Genomic DNA, 26,265 nt, shown 5'->3' with positions numbered 1-26,265 from the left:
GAGAGTGAAAAAGACAACTGTATTGGATTTACAATCACGATTTACAAAAAGGGTGGGTGGTCCTGGGGGGAGATGCTGCTCCAGCACCCCCAGATCCAGGCAGGGCCTCCAGGACAGCCTGTTTAACAGCTGAGATAAGGACCTCAGTTTTCTGGGTCCCTCTGGCGGCCACCTGGGCCCCGACGTCTGACGTCCAGCTTGACCTTAGAGGTGGAGCCAGTGATGGCCCTCAAGCCCACCTGGAGTGCCTGCGCCCCACGAGGAGGGCCAGGTGAGGTCAGGAAGGCATTGTACCGCTTTTTCTTCTCCTTCCGTCTGGCAGACAGTTACAGTCCAGGAACCTGCTGTGGGAGCTACAGGCCAAACCCAGAGCATCTGAGGCGGCTGGGCTGCTGGTGCGTGGGAAGGGGAGGCCACGCCTCCACCGCCTCCAGTGGCCCAGTGTGGCTTTGTAAGGCACATTTGCGAATTGCTCAGGAGACAACACAGAGAACACCCGATGCTGGTGCCATTGGAAGGAGCTGGTGCTGACTCGGGCGCCCGGGCAGTATTGCTCAGGAGAAAGACGCTACAGTCTACAAGAGGTGGGTTCACCACACCCACTCCAGATGCCTTGGGTGCATCCTCTACTGGAGAGAGAGAAGAGCCCGGCTACAGCCAGTGCCATCTCAGGCCAACGGGCTGCCCAAGGCCATGGTACCACACACCTGCATCCTGAGGTGGCATTGACGGTCAGAGGTCTGTAACCTTATTCTCAAGCGCAGCGGCAATCTGCTGCAGGCGGAAGGCCAGTTGCATCTTTTGGGCTGCAGGGTCCTCCTCCAGAGCGTTGATGATCTGGTGGGGTTGGGGGTGGGGTAGAGATGGACACAGAGGAAACCTGTCAGATCACCGGCTGCGGGGGTACGTGCGGGCACGCAGTCCTGCATCTCGCCACGGGGACCTGGAGCATACCTCGTCATAGTACTTCTGTGTGTATTGGTAGAGCTGGTGTAGGGCCACGAGTGTGTTCAGGGAGTCTGTGTGAGCCTAGGAATGACAGTATTACGCAGTGTGAGGAGGATATAGGAGCCCCAAGGCTAGCCCCACAGAACAGCAAGCTGCAATGTGTTGGCCGTGCGGCACCATGACAGATACATCAGTAAGAGGACCACATCCTGGAAAGGCCACAGGCCAAGCCCACGCACGTGGCAGCGTGTGCTCAACAGCAGCCAGTATGGCGGGCACCAGGGTTCTAAGCACCTCAGTGGCTCACATCAGCTTCTACATACAGGTATGTTTGCTATCTCCTCAAGACTCAGTTACAGTCAAGGCAGCTTGCCTGTCCCATTTGTCACGCCCATTCAGCTACCCTCCACTCCTCTTGCTGTAGCATCTGTACTCCCGTGCCTGGCTCAGCAGTGGGCAATAGCGCATGCGCCCTTGCTCTTGAGCTCTGTGGCCCTTACCCGGGAAATCTCTGCCAAGTGTGTATTCATGTCCTGGTCGCTGACCTGCACCATCTGTCTGATGCCCTTGTAGTAGCTGCAGAGGGAGAAGGGTGTGGAGGTGTGGATGGAGACAGGAGGAGGTGAGTGCATGGGAAAAAGGGGGTGCTGGGCCCTGAGGTCTCTTAGGGATTCCCCAGCCCCTCCTCCACATCACTCACTCCTCCACCATCTTCTTGTAGGTAGAGATCTCCTTAGCATACAACAGCTTGTTGCTGGGAGAGTCCTGCGGAAGACAAAAGCTTTTGACACTGGGCTAGCCTCGGCTACTCAGTCAACACAGAGCACTAGCGAGGCCCCACCCCTTCCTGGACGGTCGGCCCTGTCCAGGGGCCACTGTCGCCCATGAGCACAGAGGCTTACTCACTCGGCTCAGCTTGTGCTCCGTGCGAGTACAGGCGTCCATGAAGGTCTGCGCAATGACTGACAGGGAGGCGTCCACCACTTCGTGGACGTGGACGTCGAAGATGAAATGAGGGTTCTTCAGGATGTTCACCCAGAACCGAAGTGGTAAACTGCAGCGGGGAGACGGGCAAGTTGAGTTGAGGGGCGTGTGCTGGGCTGTGGCCTTGGGGCAGACAGGGCGGAGGCGGGACAGACAGGGCGGAGGCAGGGCAGGCAGAAGCCTCACCTGTTGGTTTTCCAGATATGGATGGTATCCTCATCTCGGATGTCATGCTTCTCTGCCTGCTCGTCCAAGAAATCAAAGAAGTACTTGACAGCGGGTGGCACCGCGTGCCCAGGCGCCAGCACGCTTTGGAAGAAGTTGTCCACAAACTGCTGCAGTGTGCCCTGTGGAGGACAGCGGCTTGATGTGGCCCCCCGGGGGCACACTGGAGGCACTAGCGCATAAGGATGCTTTCCTGCGACTGAGTGTTAACTATTTATTACCTTGACGGAGAGTAGCCGCGTCAGGTAGATCTCTGTGATGGCCTTGGTCCGCTCTTTCTCCTTCATGCTCCCGCGCTTGGACTTGCCTTCATCTACCTCATCTGTCGGCCGCACCAAGTGCCACACGCGGTTTTCCTCTTCCAGAAGGGCATGGCCTGGGAGGGGGCGGGGGGGGGGGGGAGAGCAGGCAGCTGAGACACCTAGTCCCAGTTCAAGGTGGGCGTGGCCTGAAGTTTGATATGCAGGGTCTTGGGGTCCACTAGGGGGCAGCAGAGGGAAGGGAGGTCTCCACAGACCTTTAGGGACTAGAAGAACAAGATAAGAAAGACAGCATAGACTTACGCTCCCCGGGCAGGTCCTGTTGGCTGTCTTCTGGCTGCTGGGAGACTCCCACCTTAGACAGGATGAGGGTGGCTCCATCCCGGACCTGAGGACAGAGTCATGAGGGAGGGTTATGTTCCTACTGGGGAGCTCAGCACTCTCCCCCTTGCTTAGGGCCCCTCCCCCTGCCTAAGGGACCTCGGCACTCACATTGTAGTGCATCAGGGTGTTGATGCGCTTCCACCGGCCCTCCCGCTGGGAGGTAAGGTCCAAGTCAGACAGAATCTGGGCCGTGGACCCAGGACGCCATTCTGCAGAAGGGCATAGCTCAGTTTCTGGAACCCAGGGCCATGCTCTGCCCATTCCCAGGCAGAGCTGGGCACACGGGGCCTCACGAACAGGTGGAACTCACCAAGTACCACACTGTCTGGCTTGGGCCAGCAGGAGCAGGGCTGAGTACGGTACACTTGGTCGATGATCTTCTCTTTGACCTGAGAGATGGTGTCACAGTTGAGGACCTTAACTGGGATGGCATCGATCCCTTCATCCTGAACAATCACGCTCACAGTCTGCAAGGGAACACAGGATGGGAAGGACCAGCTGAGGAGGACCCTCGTGACCATACCTCAGCATCGCAGAAACCCTTCCCAGGACAGTTTGGCTTCACTCTGTGCAGTTCAGATGTGGAGTCCAGGTTCCTGGCTCTGCCCTCCTCTCTGCAGCCTCTGGCTCTGGGGGACTTACCAGAGGCGCATACTCAACATCGTCCCCGAGCAGGCCTGTGTCATTGAGGGTGTACTTGGCCTTCTTCTGCACAGCATCCACGGGCCCCTTTTCCACCTGGTGTTTGATGGCCTTGAAGAGCTTGTAGAGAGGCTCCCCTGCACTATCCTGGAGCAAGGGGGCTGTGTGAGTGGGAGGCACGGGGCTGGACCTCCTTCAAGGCACTTAGGCAAGCGTCGGGAGGGATGACACCTATTCACCCACCCCCAGCTCTAGGGTCGGGGCTCACCTTGAGGTACTGGTACAGACAGATGGACATCCAGTTGGACAGCATCCTCTCCACCACTGTCTCAGACCTGAGGGTAAACAGATGCCTCATTCTCCAAGGCCCGGCTGGCTCCAGGAGCCCACCTCAGTGCACATGTGAGCAGAGGGTGCTATGGCCCTTGTTGGGTGGGTGTACCATCCTGAATGGTTAGGTAGCATCCCCCCCCCCACACACACACACACCATTCCCACGAACCTGCGCAGCATTAGCTTGGGGTTCTTGGCCACCACATACTGCTCCATGAGCTCCAGGAAGAGCGTGCGCATGATGTCCGTGTAGTACTCTAGCTTCCCGTGCAGGGCCACAGTCAACAGTGATGCAAAGTAGACCTTGGCCCGGGCTGAGAACTCACGCTGATTCTCCAGGGTGTGGATGAACTGCGGGGCAGCCGGGGAGGGCACACTTGAGCACCTGGGCTGCAGCCTTGCCCCACTCCTTACCTTAACCCTATCTTCCCGCCCCCCTCCCCCGTGGACCCCTTCCCCCTCCCCACCCGACCCCCCTCTGCTCACATTGATGAGGAAGGACTTGCTATTAAGCAGGTTGGAGAACTGGTAGAGGGCTTGCTCCACAATGGGCCGCCGTGACTCAGGGATGTCTAGCTTGCCGGTGATCATGACATCCTTGTCACCATCCTTGGACGGCAGGAAGAATACACGGTCGGTGTAGGTCTTGTAGTCCAGCGTGGGGATGCCTGCCTCATGCACGTCATTTGTCTGGTCCTCCATCTCGATCATCAGGTCTGAGAAGGGGATGCAAGCCTTGGTGAGGCGACCCCTGGCCACCTACTCCTGCTGCTCTTAACCCGGGCCCTCCAGCAGTTTCTGGCCCTAAGGGGTGGCCTAGAAGATCCAGGGATATTCTGTGGCTCCACCTGCGGGGGGGGGGGGGGGGGCGGGGGCAGCCCCACCTGTGAATTCCTTCTTGCAGCGGTCACGCACGCTCTCCTCTAAGCCCTCCAGCTGGGATTTGATCTTCTCATACTCGCGCTCAGCCTGCTGGCTCTTCCTCCTGTGGGGCATAGAACGGCTCTTTGGTATCAGTCAGCTATGAGGGTCAGAAGCGCTGATGCTGATGCAGGAGGGATGAGGGGAGCCTTACCAGAGGCAGGACTCACCAGTAGCAGTAGATGGAGACCACGATGATAAACACCATGGGCACCATGACCAGAGGCAGGATGAGACTGAGCGGCACGTCACTCGCACGCGTGTCGTACTCCACTCGGCCTAGCACCCACTCTCGGGAGCCAAACTTCACCTGTGTGGAAGCTAGGGCTCAGCGCAGGCAGGTGTGGGCGGCGGCGGCTTCTCCTGAGAGGCTCCCCAGGCCCTCCACAGCCCTCCCGCTCTCACGCACAATGAACTCGGGTAGGTTGTGTGCTGTGTCTCGCTTCTGCCGCCGCTTGGGTGGAGGCTGCACCTCCGGGGGCTCGCAGTACAGGTCGGTCTCGGTCAGCGTCTTCATAATGCAACGCTCAGCACCCACAAATGCCTCCGCCTCCTCCAGCGTCATGGCTTTGTTCAGATTGGTTCCCTGGAGGGGTGACGAGGAATGATCAGCGTGAGCCCCTGCCGTGATCAGCGTGAGCCCCTGCCCTGCCCGACCGGGGACCCCACGTACCCGGGCGTGGATGAGCTTGTTGACCTGCTTTTTGACACCACCTGTGAAGTTCTCAAAGGTGGGGTCTGCCACATACTCAAAGACTCCAGCTTCGGTCCTGAGAGGGGCACAGTGACCGTCCATCCGTATCAGCACGGTGAGGTTGTAAGCCTCGGGTTCTTCGGGGACAGCAGGAGACAAGAAGACGACCTTGGTGTCGTTGTAGAACACGTACTCCATGCCCTCGACCTGTGGAAAGGGTCCCAAAACTTGAGGCCATTTGGTAAAGATCTTGCTTCTCCCTCCTGCTTCCCAGCTGCCCCTGTCCCCATTAGAAATGAGTCCCCACCACCCCCAAGCCAGGACTGACCGTCACACGCTCCAGGGCTCCAGCCTCCCGCCGCCGCCGCCTCCAGGACCGCAAGGGCTCAGCGATGACAACCATGGCAAACTTCTGGATAAGGCTGAAGCCCTGGCCAGTAACGTTGATGCTCCGGCCACCACTGGGGGGTTGGGGAGGGACATGCTTCAGTGAGTTCTGCTCAGTCAGCTTTCGGCTTATTAGTTATACCCCAGGCAGGAAGTGGCATGGCAGGGTGGTAAATGTGCATCAGAGGGATAGGCGAGTTGAGTCGGGGAAGTGGCCCTGCTCTGACCCTGCCATCTCAGTTCTAAGGAGGAAGCCCATCAGGGTGCAGTGGGGTTTTCCAGAAGATCTCTCCTCCTGCCCTGCCCAGCCCAGTTCTGCCACATTCCTCAGGTCAGCAGGCGGGGGTGGGGAGGGCACTAGCCGGAAAGGGGAGAGGCCACACCTGACAAAGCTTCTCAATGGCTCAAAGGCTCGTATCATGGGGTTCTCGCAGTAGGTGAAAGAGATGCCGGGGCTGGGCACTCTGGAGCCCCCATAGTAGATTTCTAGTGTCACCTGGCCTGGAGCCAACTGTTGACCTGTGACACATTGTAGCTGTGCTCCAAACTTTGTCCTAGGGTGGGAGGTACCTGTCAGTCCATCAAGCCAGTTCTACTGCTCCCCCACCCCCACCCCCCAAGACAGACTCAGGTCTTCCCACCCTCTCCCCAGAGCCAGGCGAGCTCAGCAGCCATGGGCGACACATACACTTCACAAGGGACGTCATTGAGTGTCACCCGCACATCCTCCTTGGAGCCTGTGTCCAGGTGAGTGCCATTGATGGTCAATGTGGTGCCACCTGCCTGTGGCCCCTGTCGTGGCTCCACGCTGAGAGGCTGGGGTTGCTGAAAGCAACACACATGCATAGTTAGGGCCAAGGACTCGGGTTACTGGAGAGTGATTATCGTTAGATGCCAACTTGCTGGGGTCGGCAGCAGAGGCTGGACAACACAGCTCGGTCAGGCACTTACTTGATAAGTGAACTGGACGTGTGACGGTGAATGGCCAAGTTTCCCATTAACATCCACCTCGATGCCTCCTGTGAAGGGCCTCTCCGAAGCCTCAATTGCACACACAATCCTGGTGACAGACAGGCAGATCCCATTCAGCTCATTACCACTGCTGCATCTGTTCAGCTGCTGGGAGCCCAGGCTGCTGGGAGTTCACTCACCGGGTGGATACCGAGTACCCTTTTGGTTCAAAGGCACAGTTCTGGCCAGCCACAGTTATCTTCTTGACGTCATCTGCTTTGACACCCAGATTGGACCCATGGATAGTGACCAGGATGCCCCCACCCAGCGGGCCTGTCTCAGGCTGGATCTGAAATCGGCAGAGCCGGGTGCATGAGTGGCTTGGGTGGGTGAACGTGAAGGGGGTATGGGGGTACAGGTCAGACGGTGACAAAACTCACCCTAGTGATAACTGGTGGTGGGCACTCGGAAGTGACGTTGCTGCAGAGAGCTTCGTATACACACCGGTTCTGCCCGCGGCACCACACACACCTGTAGGCAGGATCGGCAGCCAGACACAGGCTACAGTCACTGCGGCCAAAGGAGCAGTTGTAGAGAGTCACTGTGGAGGAGGACGTAGAGTTAGCTGTTGTTCTTTTCCCTCTCCCGCCTTCCCCAGACCCCACCTACCTTGTAGCTTGCTGTCAATGTTCTTGCCAAAGGACTTAACATACAGGTGAAGAGGCAGTGTCTCATTACCATCATGGGATAGCTGCATGGGACACACAGGGACAAACTGTACTTTCTGTCCCTCTGACACCAAAAGCCATGGGAATCTCTCAATTGCCCAAAGTCAGTGAAGGCTGCCAAGGTAGGCAGGGACTGGGGAGCATCAGACACACACACCATGGGACCATGAGTTTGTTCAGGGACATAGGCAGAGATGCTTGGAGACCACAAGGCACAGGGCAGGAGGGATAAGACCCTGGCTAGGCTCCAGTGCTAGGCGTAATACCCACTACCCAGCCCTTAAGACAAGCAGTGGTACCTTTGGGGTCCTAAAAGAGAAGGTATCTGATTCATGCATGGTCACAGTCTCTTCAAAATTCAGCAGCTCACTGCCCACATACAGGGAAGAAACCTGTGGAGAGTCCAGTCAGCCTTCTCTACTCAAGCTGGTTAACTGTTCTGCCCTTTGGGGGCATAGAATCTGTATCTCCAGAAGCTCCCGAAATACCCCACCACCTAGTCTGCCCCATGCTCGGGTGCCTCCGAAGACCCTTTGCCTCCCTCTGTAGCAACAATTTTGGTTTCTTTAAACCACACAGGACTATTGTTAAGAGTGTGCTTTCGTTTTAGTCCCAGATGTGGGGCTGCTTTGGACTGTCCACAGCAGCTGACTATGATTTGCCTCGTGCTCTAGCAGAGGCACAGTTTGCCAGCTGTGGAGTATTTTCTGCGATTGTGTAACGCTTGGAATTCTGGGAACTTTCCAGGGAGTATATAGATGCCAGAGCCCTGAGAGGTGAGGGCTGGTGGTTGTTGGTCGTTTGGGGGCGGGGGTGTGTGGTTTGTTAGTAGTCATGCACAAAGAAGAAACAAACAGGAAGAAATTAGCTTCAGGGATCTATTTTTCTGTTTCTCTCCTCTGTGTTTCTCTCCTGTGCAGTGATAAGGGATGAGGGGATAAAGGCTGGGAAAAAGTACCCACCAAGCAGCCTCAAGCAAGCCCCAACCCACCTACCAGCTAGACCTCACCCCAGGCCTTCTCTACCTTCACAGTCTCCAAGTTCTTGCCCTGGAAGGTCACCTCTGTCTCATGGTTCATGGGGATGACCAAAGGGTCAGGGGCCAGGAACTGGGGGCAGTTGTCCTCCTGAGAAAGAGCAAAGCTGGTGAGGTGGAGCATTTCCCATCACGACCCATCGTCCTAACCACAGTTCTGTCTGGGTGGCTGGCTCACCATGTGGGCACGTATGATTCCCTCCTCTGGGTTGGGTGAAGCCTCCCGACACTCGTAGTATTGCAGGTCCCACTGGCAAGTCCAGCGGTTGCTAGCACAAGAGATGCACCTAGCAGGAGGGTCAATCAGGATGTGAGGGGCCTGGAAGTATGAGAGGAGCCCGGGGGTGGGGGTGGGGAACCTCTCACAAGGTAGCCAGGACTCACGGCAGGTTCTCCACCAGGCTCATGGCCTCTCGGCAGTCATAGAAGGGATACTGGTGGGAGGTGAGGAAGACACTGCCGCTTTTTAAGAGGAGCTGGATGCTCACGTCAACATGGTCTGCAGAATACAGGTGGGAACAGGGTCAGGGGCAGCTAGAGCAGAAGGGTGGAACTGGGCCTCGCCCAGTGCCCAGCCGAGAGGAGGTCTATTCTGGGGCCAGGGGATACAATATGGATACCCCAGCCTTAGGCCCAGCTGGTCTGCTGCTTGTCAAATCTGGGCTTTGGTGTCAGCTCCCAGGGCTGGGCTCATCTTTCTCCCCTGGGCCTGGCTGCTTTCGCACCCTCTCTCTGTTCCTGCAAGGGCTGAGGGCAGTGGCTCCTCTGAGTCTGGGTGGGAAGGCCTTCCAGGTCCCTGCTCACGTCATATCATGGCCTCACGGCCTTGTTACCCCCCAATGCTCAAGGGACAGGCAGACATACCACCTGTCTTAGCCCAGATTGAGGCCTTCAGCCTCAGGAGACAGCTCCAGCTGCCTCAGGCTGGACATAGCAGTGAGGAGGGATGTCTGTGCAAAGAACTTGGCAGGGGAATCGGTCTCCTCAGAACAGAACTCAGTTTAAGACTGAGGGTCTCTCAAAGTTGGGATTTTTTTTTCTCTTCCCCAACAATAGCCTGCACCCAGGATTGGCTCACGCACAGTGCTCAGTGATCTAAAAATGTGAGAGTAGATAGAGCATAGAAAAAGCTATGTGTAGAGAAAAGGAAGCTGTGCAGGTCCAGGGACTGAAGGATGAGGTCTCACCTTGGCCTGGCGGTGTACTAGGGATGCTGCTTGGGGAATTACAGATGACAGTATCGTCCTCTACCCGGGCAGGGTGGGGTGGTGAGTCACCAAAGAGGCACATTAACTCATCGTCCTCAGTCAAGGTGGGCAGGGGGTTGACAGACAGGCGTACCTGCAGGAGGAGAACAGCTCAAACAATGACCCCTGATCCCAGTACTACATTGCTCCGTCTTGGAGGGGGAAGGAGGGCAAGGCTAGGTTTCTAGAATAGTAGTACCTCCAGCCCTGCTTTTAGCATGTGCAGCTGAGAATCCTTAGAACCTGACTGCTTTGCCTAGGATGTTCATGTGGGCCCGGGTACCAGGCAACCCATGGTTTCCTTGCATGTCTGAGCACCCAGCCAGCAGCTGTGTAAGGAGAATTCCACCCCGCCCTGCACAGCACTCACAGCCTGCCACCTGTCACACGCACCTCTCCTTGGGCCCGCCGGCTCATGTTCTGTGGAAAGGCATCAGTGATGGCCACACAGGACTTCTCCCGGCTCCACAGCCAGTGTCCAGTTTCCTCGGCCCGTGAGCACTCGGACTTCCTGGTGCATCTGCAAGGACAGAGAGTACTCTCAGCTCTGGCACTCCTTGGGCTCCAGGCCGTTGGGGCAAGGACAAACTGCTCACCGTCCCTCGATGACACACCAGCCACAGTAAGGATCTTGGGAGTCACGACACTGAGCGCAGGTTACATAGCTCAGGCATTCTTGTACTGGGAGCCGGAACACCTAGAGGTAAGATAGCAGGGCCGTGGGGGAACAGGACTTTACTAGACACACACACACACACACACACACACACACACACACACACACTGTGCTAGACTGTTCAGGGACACGTGGCCAGGACTCTCCTGGGCCAGACCACCTACAAGTTTAGGGCAGGATCAGAAAAGGGAACCTTGGGGGAGGGGGTATGGGGGACTTTTGGGATAGCATTGGAAATGTAAATGAGGAAAATACCTAATAAAAAAATGGAAAAAAAAGAAAAAAAAAAGAAAAGGGAACCTTGTTGAAAGAAGGAAGATTACAGATGTAGCTCAGTGACGTGGCTCTTGCCTGGCAGGCATAAGATCCTACTTCTAATTCCTAATGCCCAAAATAAAACCCTTGGGAAGATAGCAATGGTGCTATGAAGACTCAGAGACAGGAGCCCAGACTCTGCCCAACCATCCAAAGCAAGGCCCAGCATATCCCCTGGGCCTGTTTCTCAGGGCCTCCTGGGGCCATCTTTAGGCTGACCTTGTCCTGGGTCATAGCATACAGACTGGACAGGTTTCCAGACAGTGCCAGGTCCTGCTTGATTTTCTTATTGATGTCTACTGGAATAGAACCGTACTCTGCAGAAGTGCCGTCTGGAGCAAGGTACACCTGCCAACACCAAGACGGTCCATGAGAACTGGGGGGAGGGGGGGGGATGGTTCATTGGCCCCTCCTGGAGCCTCTGCCTCGACCAGTACCTTAAGGATCCGGCCATCTGAGGTGCCCAGGAACGCGACAGTGTGGTCATTCTCGGCAGTTACTGTCACTGCTGTCAGATTCAGGCCCCCGCGGTGCAGCACAGCTGTGGTGATGAGTCCATCACGACTGCCCAGTGGATAGGGCAGATGCTCCGAGCCGCATGGGAAGCTCTCGCTGGCACCCTGTGGATCACAGCATCAGGACCCGTCCCCCTGTCTCCTAGGCTTTTCCCTACTAGGGCTCCAAGCTATAGGAGTCTGACCCTATCCTCCACAACAGGAATCTACTGACATTCGGGGCGGGGGGGGGGGGGCGGACATACACCTATGGCCATTAACAGGCAAGACACGTACTATCAGATGGCCGCCACACTGGATGTCTCCATGGAAGGGCTTGTAGAAGATAGCGCGGCCTGCCTCTCGAGCACCTGTGTAGCAGGCGTTACGGTTGGCTTCTATCTTCTCACGGACTTCATCTAGCGGGAACACACAGAGGCCCGCGCCGGGTCCCCCAGTGCTCCGGCCATCTCTGCTGAAGACAGCATAGAGTGCCCTGCCAGCACCCGATGTGGCTACAGAAGCGGCTAGGCAGGTGCCAAAGGCAGAGTCTTGGGGGTCACTGGGATCCTGACACTGCAGGTCCATCTCTACATAGGAATAGTAGGAGGGGTCGTCTTTGCACATGCGCGCCAGCAGCGTGCGGTTCTTAGCAGGATGCTTGTCTTGCTGGTTAAAGACGAAGAAGACATAGAAATCATCCTCAAAGGCTGCGACAAACTGCTGAGTATTCGTGGACAGGTAGCCGGCCTTGAAGGTGGTGTGGTCGGAGTAGGCCTCAAAGGCCTCCCGGCCCTCAGCCCTGTCCAGCAGGCGGGTGCTCACAATGATACCATTGTCGTGCGGCCCGTTGCCTTTGCCCACAAACAGCACGCGCTCGCCGTCGGGGCGCGTGGAGGTCACCAGCCCCACGGTGGCCACTCTCTCGTCGTTGCTGGCCACGAAGGACTTCTCGCCGCTGCCGTCCTCATAGAAGAGGCGCACCGAGATGTTGCTCATGGCGCGCAGGGCACAGATGCCCTTGAAGAGGCTGCCGCACTCCACCAGGCGTTTCCCTGGTGGGTCGAGCAGCAGCAGCTGGTTGAAGTTGTCGGTGAGCACGGCTTCGTGGCACTGGCTGGCCTCAATGGGTGGCGTGCACTTCTTGTTATCCATGTAGGGGCCTGTGACCACGTGCTGCTGGACGTGCAGGTCGGCGCTCAGCTGGTAGAGTGCGTTCACTGCCCCAACATACACCGCACCTGTGACCTCATCTACAACCAGGTGGTTCAGCTCTGTTTCACTGCGGAAACTCTCCGGCTTTCGGGATCGCAGGCTCAACCCTAGGCCCGTGAGACTTAGAAAGGTCAGGGCCCAGAGTGGCAGAGCCATTGCCCCCAGAACTCTGTGGGGAGAGACAGTAAGGGTCAGATAAGCCGAGGCTTCTCTTCATTCAGGCCCTGCACTGAGTGTCCACAATACAGGCCAGAGAGGGACATGATCCCCTTCCTAGAGCTAAGGCATCCATAGCTCTAGGAAGACTCCCAGCTATTCCTACATATTCCTCTCAAGAAGCTACAGGTGGTCTCAGGATGCAGCCGGGCAGACTTGTGGACATGTAGATCCATCCTGTTTGAAGCCAGAGCTGCAAATGAAGGCCCATGCGCATGACCCAGGTAAGCACAGTCTATTCATGCCCACCTCCAGAGCTCCTTGGTGCAAGATGGCCCCACCTCCATTTCGCCCTCTCCATTTGCTAGGGCGGGGTCAACAGCTCTAAGTCTACCAGTTCAGAGTTATGTGCGTGTGTGCATGTGTGCATATGAGAAAGAGAGGGAGAAGGAGAGGGAGAGGGAGAGAGAGAGAGGTGGATACATGCACTAAGAGCCTGTGTGTGTATGTGTATGTTTGGGTGTGTGTGGGTGTGTGTGTGTAAGACATGTAGGTGCATATTCTGTCTAGGAGCCTGGGTCAGGAGTCCAATTGGAAGACCTGGGTTCAATTCCCAGCACCTACGTGACATCTTATAACCATCTGTAACTCTAGCCCCGGTGAATCTAACACCTTTTTTAGCCTCCGCAGAGAGCAGGGGCCAACAAAACACCCATGGCATAAAACAAATTTAAATTTAAAAAAAGACTACTTTAACTATCACCTCAAACATCCCTTTATTCTCCATAAACAATTACAATTTAAACATAAAGCAAAAAAAAAAAAAAAAAAAAAAAAAAAAAAAAAAAAACCATAAAGCAAATCCAGGTTCACACTCCCTAGGCTCTGTAACTTTCCAGTTATAGATGAAGGAACGTCACAGAGAGGAAGTCACCTGCCTAAAGGCGGCCTGGATGGGTGGGGCTGGGGTGCTGACCTACCTCCAACTAGTACTTTTACTCTCTCTTTGAGAATCCCTAGCTGGTATCCCTCTCCTACAGAACAGAAGGACTCTGCTGCCTGTTGCCAAGGAAGGCAGAGCTAGCTGAACTGCGGGTAAAGACAGGCATGCTGGAACGAGGTCGTGGCTTTTTCTCAGGAGCCCTGCAGCTCTCCAGCTGCCCTCCATTTCTGTTCTATTCCTTCGTTGGCCTCCTCGGACCTCGGAGGTAGCAGCAATGGAGAAAAAGGCACATTTCCAGTAGAAAGTGTGGTGAAGCCAAGGGTAAGGACCTCGTTAGGAGGTGAGGTTAGGAGAAGACAGTGACTTTAGTCAGAGCCAGGAAGACTTCACAAGCCCTTTCAGACCCCAACTTAGACCGTGCCCAACCCAGTCTGAGATTCCAAGGCTCCGCTCAAGAGCCTGGAGAAGCAGCCAAACTCCACCTCCATGGGAACAGTCCTGTGGTCCACTAATTAATGTTCATCCCAGCCTTCTTCCATGCAAGTCCACTCCCCACAGGCCACCGCAGCAAGGCCTGATCACCAGGCCAGCTTGTTCAGGGCTTATGGATGTAGCTCACCGGCTCTCTCTAACTCACCCAAATCACTGCAGCTTGTCAGCTCCCAGGAGCAGAGAATGAATGGAATGTTCCCAGCCAGGAGGGGGTGGAAGGGGGTGAGGCGTGGGCGTGGGCGGAGCTACAGTCTCAGCACAGCTGAAACCTAACCAGTCACCCGCTTACGTGTGGCTGTGCCAGCCTCCGCCCCTGACTTCTCCTGGTATCTAAGCCCAAGGCTTGAACCTGGAGCTAACCGGCCAGGAGACCTCTCTACTCTTCCACTGGACCCATAATGGCACCTTCTCCAACTGCCCCCCAGGGGCCTTCCTAGGAAATCTGCCAGGTGGGCTTCTCTCCATTTAATTTCTGGCAGGAGACTGGCCACCTCCTCCCTGTGCTTGCCGCTCACAGGGGTGTAGGATTCTAGGAGGGAAACCTTCCAGACATCTGGTCACCAGTAACTTGATTGAACTCCACAGGCCCACACACCTGAGGCTGGGGTGTAGCTCAATGGCTTAATACTTGCCCGGCACATATAATATTTTGACTTCCATCTTCAAGCACTCCCACATACCCAGATAACCACAGTGGGATAAAGACACTCCAGTCCCAGTGTCTTCTGGGTGATAAAAGGGACCTGGGTTGTGCACTGTAGGTGACAGCTCCCTTCTACTTCCTGAACAAACAAGGCCTTGAGTGACCTGCTTGGCCAGGCCCAGGAGCAAAGAGCACCTGACCTCTATGGTGCTCTGGCAGCGAGAGAACTGGAGGCGCCAGGCACAGCCAGCTAAAGCTTCCTGCCGCTGATGTTCCTGGAATGGGAGGGCAAGTGGAGGAACTTCCTGTTTTGGACTAGGTCCAGGACCCCTGCTTGCCTGGCTGGTGGGGATTTCCTCAGGGGTACCAGTCAGCCTCATGCTGGCTGAAGTTTGGAGGTATACATCCAAGAAGCCACATATACAGTGGTACAGCCTCAGGGTCCCATCGTAATTTTCAGCACTTTCCGAAGGCTTATCCCATGGACTCACCAAGGCTCCAGTGGTCTCTGTCTCTGTTTTAGGCTGGCATCAGGACTCGCTAGGAGACAAGAGAGAGAGAGCACAGTCAGTCACTCTGGGTGGCTGTCCTGATGCCACCTATCTCTATCCTCTTACTCCTTTAGACACTTGCAGGCATCTAGCCCAGCTTCTAAAGCAAGCACATTCGCCCCAGTCTGAAAAACATAAGCAAGTCATGCTACTTTCTCTTCTGCTTAGAAGTAGGCAGCTCTTTTCATTGAAAGTCTAAGGTATCTGCTCTTTAAAACTAGGTGTGTAGCTAAGTGGTGTGGCACAGCACACAGGAGGCAGAGGCTAGGGGATCTTAGTTCAAGGCCAACTTGGTCTACAGATTGAGTTCCAGGACAACCACAGAGAAACCCTTTCTGGAAAAACAAAACACACACACACACACAAATCCCACTCTATGCATAACTGCTTTCTGAAAACCATGCATATCCACAACAGGGCAACTCTACTTACTAGCTGTGTGACCTTGGGCAAGTTAATGTCTCTGTGCCTCATTTCCCCATCTGCAAAAGGGACACAGTAACAGTAAATTAACACTAGGGTTTCTAAGGATGAAAGGAATTCATTCATGAAAAGCCTGAGTGTTAGTTACACTGTAACTCCTGGCAGATCTTCCTATAATAGCCCTTCTCCTAGAAGTGGTCCTTGGTAGGCCCAAGGGGAAGCAGGTTTGTCGGATGCAACAATTTAGCAACTTACCCAGCTGCAGGCCAGAGTATTGGGGTGGGGGTGGGGGGAGACACCGGATGGCATGGCAAAGGGTCTGTGCCAACCTAAGAAGAATCCACCTCATCCAAATCTACCAGTGTGCTAGCTCCTGAGTTCTCAAAGCCCTCAACCCAACCTGGAAACTCTTGGAACTTTGGGGGCAGGGAGTAAGGTGCACAAAGCTGTAGGTCAGACACCATTTCTTCCAGGTGCTGTCCACCTCTAACCCCACCGAGACTCTCCGCTTGTCCTGTGTAGCAGTTTTCCATGCTTCCGCTGGCCCATTTCCTCAGAGCTGACCCACACCTGGATCCATGGTGAGTCCAAGTAGACTATCATGCCCCACACCACAGTGTCCCCAGCCCCTACAAGAGGCTGCATGGAGCAGAGGGCATCTTTTTTGTCCCCCCACCTCCCCAGGACTCAACAGAGGCTTTGTTGAACCAACCACAGACTGTTCCTCAGACACAGCAGGCAAACCACAGGACAGTGTCAGCCCCCTGAGAATTCACTTGCAACCTCTCTGTGCCTCTGGGGCCTCAGCTTCCTCCAGCTCCAGACTTCTCAAAGCAGATCATCTAGGTCCCAGTTCCCTATTGGGAGTCTCCTGAAGGCAAAGCCAAAGGAGGCTGGCCTCCTCTAAGCAACTTGCCATACATATTTCAGAAGGGTCCGATGAACCTTCCACTGACCAATCAGGGTCCACTGGCCAGCTATTGTCTTCTCTATCAGGATCCTCTGTGCTAACACTTCTTAGATGTGAAACTAATGTCACCGAGAGACCCTTTAGATCACCACCATCTTGGGCTGATGCTCCCAACCAGCCATCTCTCTCTCTTAGGAGTGACCCCCATCCCCACCCCAGCCCAGACAAAGAACTCTGTCTCAAAAACTCACTACTAGTAAATTTACTTCAAGAGCACACCACTCTGGTTCAAATCCAGCCCTGCCTCTTTCTGGCAGAGTTACATGGGCCATTTACAAAGCTGCTCTGTGCCATTTTCCCATATGCATGTTGGGTATGACAATAATACCCACTTCAGAAGGCTGGGCAACTCTTTATCCTCAGCATCCTGACCACAGTCACCCATCCTCTATGATCTTCTCTAGGGGAACTCCTGGGTGGGACTCAGGGATGAGGCTGGGGGTGACCAATGGGAACGCACTGTGAGGATTGAAGAGTCTGTGCCAGCAGCTCTTAGGTCTGAATCTTTTTTTTTTTTTTTTTTTTTGGTTTTTCGAGACAGGGTTTCTCTGTGTAGCCTTGGCTGTCCTGGAACTCACTCTGTAGACCAGGCTGGCCTCGAACTCAGAAATCCGCCTGCCTCTGCCTCCCGAGTGCTGGGATTAAAGGCGTGCGCCACCACGCCCGGCTTAGGTCTGAATCTTAACAAACAGCCTCGCCTCAGCCAGAAATCTGAGGGCCAGCGGGGGGCTGAGTCTCTTGTACATCCTGGACTGCTTCAAGAGCAACAAAAGCCCCTGGTCAGCTGGATGCCCTGAGGCCTTCTTCTTTAGGTTCCTCTTCTTGCCCTAGGCTCGTTTGATGCTGATTCCAGGGCGATCGGATGGCGGCTTGAGGGGTATGCATGACACAGAGACCGCAAGCAGCCAGTTCGAGTTCCCTAACTCTAAAACAGCCTCACAGGGCAGGGTCAGATAGAGCCGAGGTTCCTTTCCTCTCAATATTCTGAATACGAACGGCTTTTTAAGGCTTAGATCAAATCAACCTTGAGGTAGTGTGGTCCAACAGGAGAGCAGAGCTTCAGTCCCTCTAGGGACCAAGACAGCAAACCAGAGACACCAGGGATTGGCAGGGAGAAAGGAAACGATTTCCACCAAAGCCGGGATTCTAACAAGTAGGGTGGGAACTGCACCACCCTCAGGACCGGACAGGGGCGCCTGAACAGCGGACCACACTCCGGGCCCTGGGCCTCAGAGAAAGCGAAGCTGCCCCTCCCCCGCCGCAGCTGGCAGCCATGAGGCGGGGCATCCTCTCTCGGAAGGCTACGAAAATCTGCAATTAGCTGCGAGCGTTAAACAAATCAGAAGAGACAAAACAGGCCGCGGCGCCCGCAAATCCAAGCCTCCGCTGTTTTCAAAACAAGCTTGAGGGAGGGGCTGCGGCAAGGGTCTGTGCGGAGCCCGACGTCTCTCGTAGCACCGCAGCCACAGAGAATGGATCGTACGTGGAACCGACGCGGTGATCGCATAGAAGACCCCGAGGGGGACAGGGCCTGTGGCCGCGGACCCAGCTCCACCCACCTGGCAACCTGGTCAGAGTACAGTCCAGGAGGCTGGGTCAGTCCCCGCACCCCGGAGCCAGCCCCGGCCTCATTCCTCATAGACAGCCCCCCCCCCCACCTCCCTCGGCGCCGTTTCCGCCAGACTCCTCCGGGATCGCAAGACGGTTACCTGGGAACTGCACCGGAGGCGGACCCCAGAGATGGGCTAGGACGCGCGGCCGAAGCTCCCCTAGGGACCTGGCCACGCCCACGGTCCTGGAACCTAAGGATGCCCCCCCTCACCGTCCCCCGCGCTCTATTCAGGTCTGCTTCCACATTTTGGCCCTGCACCCCAGCGCACACCTAGAGGGAACACGTGTACTGAGCTTTTGGCGCGAGCCTCACCAGGTCAGGGAAGCTCACAAGGCAATGGGTAGGTGGGAGCCCAACCTCGGGTGACAATGACAGCAGAGGCAACTGTCAAAAGTCTAGAGTCGTTTCCTTGCGGTGCTAACCTGGTATCAGAAACAACCGAAAGCAGGACCGGCCATTACCTACCTAAGTCCTTCCAGCCGGGGAAGGAAAGCAACGCGCGGCTCCGCCCCACTGTGTATAGCTCCGCCCCTGCCCAGGGTCAGTCCCAGGCCTCGGTCCCCCTTGGTCAGCAAACCAGGCACGACCTTGCCTTCGAGCAGCCTCGGGCTAGACCACGGGGATATCCGCCCAGACTCCTCGAGGGAAAACCCAGCCCTAAGGAAACTGCGCCACCTGACCTGGAGCAGGGGTGGGGCTCTAGAGAAAGGCTGATGTACTAACCTGAGTCAAGGCTCCAAACAAGGACGCCTCCCAGGTGGCTGCGGCCTTTCCCCAGCAGCCCAAGCCCCGTGCCTATCCTACACGCCATTCCAGGTTCTGGGTCAGCCCAGCGCAGATTGTCCGCTCGCTTTCCCTCTCCCCCTGGGGTGCATCCAAGCCACCTCTCCCGTCAGAGGCTTGATCACCCAGAATCTCTATATCTGCTCAGGTACCTCAAGAGCTAACCTGTCAAAACCAAAGGACTTTCCCTCAGAACCAGATGTGGCCTATGTATATTGTAGGGAACTTAAGGTGAGTGCCCCACACTTTGAACCTTTGAGCTGGCTGGCCTCCCTGTCACCAATGTTTTCCCCATCCCTTTAAAGACCCAACTACCACAGTGTCCTGCCTGGGGACCGCTGTACCCCACCCACTCTAGGATCTCCTCTTGTCTTTATATGTCTGCACTGCCAGCCTCCAGATTCATCATTTTGCAACAAGTCACCCTCTGTCGACTTACTGTGCTCCTGGAGGGCCCTCCCTCTGACACACACCCCCCAAAATCAGCACACTAAGGGAGGATACAAATAGGTCCTGTTACTATCATCACAGTCAGCTCACTGGGATGGGGAATGCTCAGACAGATGCCAACCATAGGAAGGTTTCTATGGGGATGCGAGGACCCTGAGCTGCTGCTGCTACCTTGTTTACCTTTCTTTCCCACCTTTCTCCACTCCTGCCCCACCTACACCTCTTCTCTCCTTTCCCAGCTCACCCAGAAACCAGGCTAGATGCTGTTCATGGAGGCTGCAGCTTGCTCAGAACCAGTTCCACAGAGTCCCTAACCCCAGCAGCAGTGGGGGTTGGGGGTGCGATTCCGTGGCATGGGGGCGGATGGGTGAGGGCCCGAGTGAGCGAGGAGCCGACAAGGCCTGTAATCTCCCTGTCAGCTTGTCAGTGTCTCATCGGTCACCCCAGCCCCTCCTCCCCCATCACAGTTGAACCCTACAATTAGCTTAGGGCACCTTGCCAAGCCTGGGTGCCAGCCACCACTCACACATGACCACACATGTACAGGCACACACATGTCCATGATGTTGCCAGATTCTTGCTGACAGGAAGGTCTTGCCCCAACACCTAGAATCAATCCCCAAGCATGAACTATAAGGGGCTTTGAAAAGGTGGGATACACATAGGTCCCAATACTGGGTCATCCCAGGATGCCCTAAGAGATCTGTTGGAGCTGGGAGGGCAGGGACTGGCCTTGAGGGATGGAGCTATTCATTGGTGAGTCTTCCATCCACATTAAGTACCTAGCTTGTGCATGATACTTTATGGAGTGCTGGGAAGAGTCTGAGAGGGAAACGGTGAGCAGTGCCTGCCCTGCGTCCAAGTGACACAAGAGGCAAACACTCAGGGCTTAGGAGGGAAGATAGTCGGGGGTTTTCCAATGAGGAAATGCCCAGCTCAGAGTGGAAGGTATGTACATGGGGTTGGGAATTTGGAGCCCCTAGACCCAGTTCTTTCCTGTTTGGTGAGAGGCGTGATACACCAGACTTCCCCCTGGAGTCCTCTAGAAGTCTACATGGTACACCCACACCCACCCACATCCGGAAGAGGTGAAGGGGTGTGTTCCAGGGAGCACTCCCTGGGCAAGGGAGGTGCTGCCTTGATCCCTCCCCAATCCTGACATAGATTTGAGGCCCTGAGGCCTCCCAGGGTGATACTCCAAAACAGACCTGACTTTAGGTGGAGGCAGGGAGGCTGGATCTTCCCACTCCTGAGGCCAGTCTAGGGAACTATTTCTGAGGCCGGAAGAGTGACCGGGCCATTCAAGAGCCCCTTCCTTTCTGCTTGCCACCCCTCACTCCTGGCAGATTTCCCAGCTCAATTTAAAATAGTTTTTTCCTACTTGCTGGGCAGGTTCCTGGTATCAAGTGCGTGATGATGATGGAGCGGAGTATGACCGAAAGTGGGTTCTACTCCCAAGGTAGCTGCTATCTATCAAGAGGGCAGAGAGCCCTCAGCTTCTGCACCGCACAAATGCCACCTGGTTCCTCTCAACACACACACACACACTGTGCTGGAGTTGTCCTAGGAGGCTGCCCAGGTTAAAGGTTAGAGAGAGCCCTTGAGGATGGAGTGACAGTCCCAGTAGGCCATGTGTCAATCCCAGAACACCCACTTAACCACAGGCACCCATGCCGCCTACAGAACCTTCTCCCATTGACCCAGGAACTCCGAAATGGCCCAAGGAAAACTTCCACACATGATGTGGCACCAAAGGAAACAGAAACATTCTTCCTACGAAAAGATGGAATAAATAGGTTCCTAGCAGGCGGTGGTGCACATCTCTGTGAGTTTGAGGCCAGCCTGGGCTACACAGAGAAATCCTGTCTCAAAAATTACAAAAGAAAAAAAAAAAAACTTAATAGGTTTCTAATGCATCCCCCAGACCTTTGGCATGAACCCATTAGTTCTACAGATGGACAGATGCAGTACCACACAGGTGGTATGGTTCAGAGGCCACAGAGAAGAGCAGTCCCGTGGTGAGAGAGCTCTAGCTAGCTGCGTACACTGGAGACCCTCTTCCGAGGTCCCTGAGGGGCTCCATGAGCTGTCTTGATACAGGTAAATACCGCAAAGACCAACATCAAAGCTGTTTCCTTTCTTTTTCACCAAGGACTCCGCCTCGGGGGAACTACTGACCAGCTGTGCCAGAGTAACACACACACCCTAACACCACCAATTAATTGTCTGATCCCTGTGTCCAGACAGGACATACCTCGGTGATCAGGCTGCTGGGCTGCAGGCAGAACTGGAGTTAGAACTAAGGCTATGCCCCTGGGGCCTACCCCTTTCCCCTTTCCTGTCCTTAAGTCCTGGAGCCAGAACCCAGCTGGCACCAGAATGGGCAACTGCTGGGTTTCAAGTCCAGGGACCTGAGGGAGATGAGGAAGAAAGAAGGTATGGACACCAAGCCCAGCCCTGCCCCCAGGCACAGTGTCCCAATCCAGGTTGAGCCCCTTCTGTGGGCAGTCCACTGGGACCCCAGGCAGCTCAGGTGTGAACTCAGCCAGTCCTTGGGGACGCCCCAGGGAAGGCTGCCAGCCAAGAGGAAGGCAACGAGCCAGGCTGGGGGAGGGGACGACACTGGGCTACAGAGGCGGGACCAGAGAATGACAAAAGACAGGAAATAGTGCTACCAGCTCCAAGTCTGGACCAGCTAGGGCTCTTCCCTAAGACAAGATTGTCACAGGGAGGTTGGATCAGACCTGCTCTAAAGAGAGCTCACCATCCTCGACCACCTAGACTCTGTCTGGAAGGTTAAGCCCAATCACTGTCATGGGTTCATGAATTTCAGGGGAAGGAAGGCCCCCTCTGGATTGGGGTACAGGAGAGCAGGGGCCCCTCCGATCCTTCTAGATGTTCTAACAGCATAGGAGGGTCAGTGGGGTGTTCCAGAGGCAGTGCCTGTAGTCAGAGAGCTCAGAAGAGGGCAGAGTCCTTGCTATGTCAACAGAGGGTAGCATCAGCCTCACTCAGCTGGGGGCAGGGAGAAGAAGCTTGTGTCAGGGGATGTGAAACCATGGAGAGGAAGAAAGAGGAGTCACATGAGGTCTGGGAAGAGAAGAGCTGGGGCATTAGCTCCTTCTACTCTATTCCGACCCCCCCCCCCAACACACACACTTCAGCCCTTCCCAGTCTATAATTAGTCAGAACCCAGCTCCGCCCCACCCACAACCCCACCCTAAACACAAACAGCCATTAGCATGGAGGGGGTTACCCAACTCTTACCCCCTATCTAATCACCCAATGGCTTGGTACAGAAGGGTTGGTGAAGCTAGTAGGGGCAGCCTCAGTCCTATCCCCAAGCTAGCCAGAGCCCAGACTACCAAGCCTTGGTTGGAGTTCCAATCAACTTTCCTCCTTGTCCTCACCAAGCCAATCCTTTTACAAGAGGCCCTCGATAGGGACAAAACGCTTCCTCCCTGAATATCAAGAACAAGGCCAGACACAGGAAGCAACAAGAGGGTTGGAGGGGATGTAAGGAGTGTCCGATGGCAGGGTGACAGTCCTCTGTGACAGAGAGATATGCACGTAGTGACTAGCAAGGGATAGTGCTAGAAGATCCTTCCACCAATGACCCTCAGGCAAGGGTCCAACATCCCTGAAGAACCATTAGCACTAACCATCAGGAGAGGTACTAGGCAGAAGACATTACATGGGGATGGTCTAGAATAGCTACAGATCTGGTAGGGGGGACATGTGACATATGGACGCCACTGTGGGCTGCCAGCCCAGCCCAGCTCAATCCCTTCCAATCCAATCTCTTCTGCTCCACTAGCAGGGGCCAGGGCCAAGTCCCTAGTCCTGCTCTTGGGCATCAGCTGTGGGCTCTCCCTCCCAGTGTGCTCTCCACGCAGGCTCCGGGATAAGCCATAAGCCCCTGGAGCCAACCCAGGAACACCCCAGCGTCTTCTCGTAGGGCATCGTATCTGTCCACCTGTGGGATGTCCTGACCAGTATCGCATCCCAATGAGGAGGGAGGGGGGCAGCCCCTCAGCGAGACTCTGGTCAGTGAGAAGACAAGAAGGTAGCCTGCGGTTCAGCCCCAGTAAGCCCTCGGGGATGTGCTTCCTAAGGGGTCTCTGCCAGGAGTGTGACCCATCCAAGGTATCCTTAAACATAGTAGGAATGACTTTGGGAAGTGAACCAAGTCGTCCAGATAGATCTAAAATACTTCCTCCCCCACGAGCTTTGTCAGAGGAGCCTGGGCATATTCCAGGTTGGGCAGGGCCAACAAAGGAGCCGACCTTGAGGTCCTTCTCCAACCCAAGGTGACACATGCCCTCCTACACCGCCCCTGACTGGTCTGAGCAGCCATGGGAGCGAGGTGGTGGAGCTGCCTGGACTTGCCAGCCCCGCCCTCCTGGAGTTCTCAACCCCGCCCTCCTGGGGTTCTCAACTCAGCCCGGAAGTGGGTCCCTCTCCCATGGCTGCTTCAGCCTCCCCTTCTGCTTCAGCCTGCTCTTTGGGTAGCTGGACTCGCTGGACTCGGCTGGATAATCCAAAATAATTCCTCCTTGGCAGGCAGCCCGTGGGGGAGGGGGGAACTCACATTCCAAACTCTTGTTTTTCTAAGTAACTTCCCTCAGTTCCTGGGGCTAGAAACCTCAGGCCAGTCCTCAGGCCTCCCCACTTCCCTGGGAGGGTGTGAGCAACTAGGTGGCCGAGGCTCTGTAGTCTACCTGGTGATTAGTCTTCTCGAGCAATTTCCATACAACACAATAAGGTTTGGCACATTCCACAAAACAACTCACGCGTTGGCTCTACCTTCCTAGGAACTTCACCTCCTGACCAAAGAGCAAGGACTCATGCTAGGGACAGTCCAACTTTCTGATGACATTCCCTATGTACCAAGACAGCATCCGGGTGTGGGATCAGGCTGACAGCTCCCACCCTCTAGGTGTTTGTGAGCAGTCTGAGAAATTCAGCTTTAAAACCATCAATACAGATTGAAGAGCGACGTTAGAGGGGGGCACTCCCCAAGGCAAATGAGGGCCCCAGGGCCTCCGTTCATCAGAACGTGACACTGGCTTTGGGACCTGGCTTCAGCTACAATTCTGACCACCACCACCATGGTGGCCATAATCCGACCTCCCTTCCTGCCTTCTCCAAGGAACTAGAAAAAGGAATTAAGTGACGTGGCCAGAAACTCTAGGATTCTTAGGCTCAGAAGACCCCAGATAGAAAGGACCCACCCACATACAAACCTGCCACACAGCAGGAAACAGAGGAAGCAATGAATCTTCCTTAAGAAGGTATATGGAAGTGAAGGACTGGACTGTGTAAAAGCACCCACAAGTTCTAAGCCCTCTGAATCCTAAGTGTCTCTCCAAACACCACAACAACGAACTACACCAGAAACTTGCGGAGGAGATCTTGCCGGGAGGCGTGGGGCCTCACCAGGTTCTACTACTGAGTGTTGGTTCTCTCTGGCTCTTGTTCCCTGTCCCAGAAGGTGTGGGGACTGCTTTGGTTGGGCACCCCTGTAAAAAGCCCCAGTAGAGCCCAGCGTCTGAGCAAGCTTGGCTTGAGAACTGGGGCCTGGAGGTCCAGCACGACAGAAATGACTCGCTCTGGTCCATCGATTCGGTAGGGACGCCGGCTGTGAAGGAGGGTTTGAAACTACACCAGGTCGGGTGCAGCTCCCCCGGGTCGTGGGAACCCTGCCTGCCAGGACAGTCTCCCAGCATCCCAGAACTGAGGGCCTCGTCGCCAACCCGTGAGGCAGGAGCAGCCAGGCCCAGCCGATTGGAAAGACAGACAGACGCGGGGCAAAGACGCAGGCCCGCGTCGCCCTCCGCGCAGCGGCATTGCCCTAAGACCCCCGCGTCCGGGGGCGCAGGCCGAGGCCGAGTGGCGGAGACGGCGAAGCCTGGGCCTGCGCGACGCCCCCACAGTTCCCGTCCCCGAGTGCCGTACCTGCTCCTCCGCAGCCGTCGTTCGATGGCGCCGGGGCCGCGCTCTGCGTTGCGCTCCGGCCCGCGCGGCTGCCATGGAGACGGGCCTTTGTGTGGCCGAGGAGGGGCCGGAGCGCGCGGGAGCCGCCGGCCCCGCCCCCGCCAGGGGAGAAGGAGGGCGGGGAGGACAGGGGCGGGCGAGAGGGAGGGACGAGACTAAGGGGTAGAGGGTGGGAAGGAGGGGCGGCTGGCGTCCCTAGCGTACCCCGCGTTTCCCTCGGCTCAGAGCCACTTATGCACACCGCTTTGCTTGGAGATTCGCGCCCAGTAGCAATCCGCGCTCTCTGCCTGCTGCAGTCTCGTCTCCCAGCACCAGTTCCCCCCGTACCTCCCACTGCCCCGTCATCAGTGGAGTTGGCTCAGGCTGGGCACCACCCCGGGAGTGCCCCAGGCCGAACTGAATGGCGCACGCGGCCCGGCACCAGTGGGTGGCTTCGCCTGGGCCAGATCGAGGCCTCAAGTGTCTTCTTGGAGATGGGCGGGGCGCAAGGAACCGCACCACTACATTGGCAACAGGCGGGACCACGCGCTCATCCCGTTCCCGAGGGTGAGGGCTGCTGAACCTTGATTCTTTCTTCCGAATCCTAGCCGCTCTGTTCTCCATATGGAATGTTCTACTCTCCTTCCCAGCCCCCTGGCCTTACCGACCACCAAAATGTCTATAGGGTAGGACAGTACCTTAGGGTTCCTACTTCAGGCCTTGAAGTTGTCCATACTGTGGTCCCTTGCACTTGTAACATGGTGGTGATCTGTCTCAGGACAAGGTTTGGGACTAGTCTCCAAACCCCAGCTCATTCATGTCTACC

General features: G+C 55.8%; 1 protein-coding gene across 5 annotated transcripts; it reads right to left on the bottom strand.

Moving 5' to 3' along the window:
• Positions 1 to 25,760, bottom strand: Plxnb2 (plexin B2). 5 transcript variants are annotated; one of them, XM_021184051.3, is made up of 39 exons: positions 25,422 to 25,760; positions 15,658 to 15,707; positions 15,166 to 15,214; positions 11,523 to 12,609; positions 11,169 to 11,351; positions 10,951 to 11,079; positions 10,337 to 10,437; positions 10,134 to 10,260; positions 9,681 to 9,834; positions 8,878 to 8,992; positions 8,672 to 8,780; positions 8,483 to 8,584; positions 7,757 to 7,849; positions 7,399 to 7,480; positions 7,170 to 7,330; positions 6,930 to 7,078; positions 6,730 to 6,838; positions 6,467 to 6,603; positions 6,162 to 6,332; positions 5,720 to 5,852; positions 5,371 to 5,598; positions 5,107 to 5,283; positions 4,868 to 5,007; positions 4,661 to 4,761; positions 4,263 to 4,492; positions 3,946 to 4,127; positions 3,712 to 3,778; positions 3,444 to 3,590; positions 3,112 to 3,268; positions 2,910 to 3,010; positions 2,721 to 2,805; positions 2,379 to 2,533; positions 2,119 to 2,279; positions 1,855 to 2,002; positions 1,649 to 1,713; positions 1,449 to 1,524; positions 955 to 1,029; positions 708 to 837; positions 1 to 629 (listed from the first exon to the last, which is right to left on the bottom strand). In XM_021184051.3, the coding sequence occupies exons 4-38, from the start codon at positions 12,594 to 12,596 to the stop codon at positions 733 to 735; spliced, it is 5,529 nt and encodes a 1,842-aa protein (XP_021039710.1). In that variant the 5' UTR covers positions 12,597 to 12,609; positions 15,166 to 15,214; positions 15,658 to 15,707; positions 25,422 to 25,760; the 3' UTR covers positions 1 to 629; positions 708 to 732. The 5 variants fall into 5 exon arrangements, with proteins under 5 accessions (XP_021039710.1, XP_021039711.1, XP_021039704.1 ...); XM_021184052.3 differs by having other exon boundaries at positions 1 to 626; XM_021184045.3 differs by having other exon boundaries at positions 1 to 837.
• Positions 25,761 to 26,265: the final 505 nt, after the last annotated feature.

The sequence above is a fragment of the Mus caroli genome, unplaced genomic scaffold (genome assembly GCF_978045245.1).
Source record: "Mus caroli unplaced genomic scaffold, Mus_caroli_1 scaffold_16, whole genome shotgun sequence".
Lineage (NCBI taxonomy): Eukaryota > Metazoa > Chordata > Mammalia > Rodentia > Muridae > Mus > Mus caroli.
This window is presented reverse-complemented; position numbering and strand designations above follow the sequence as displayed.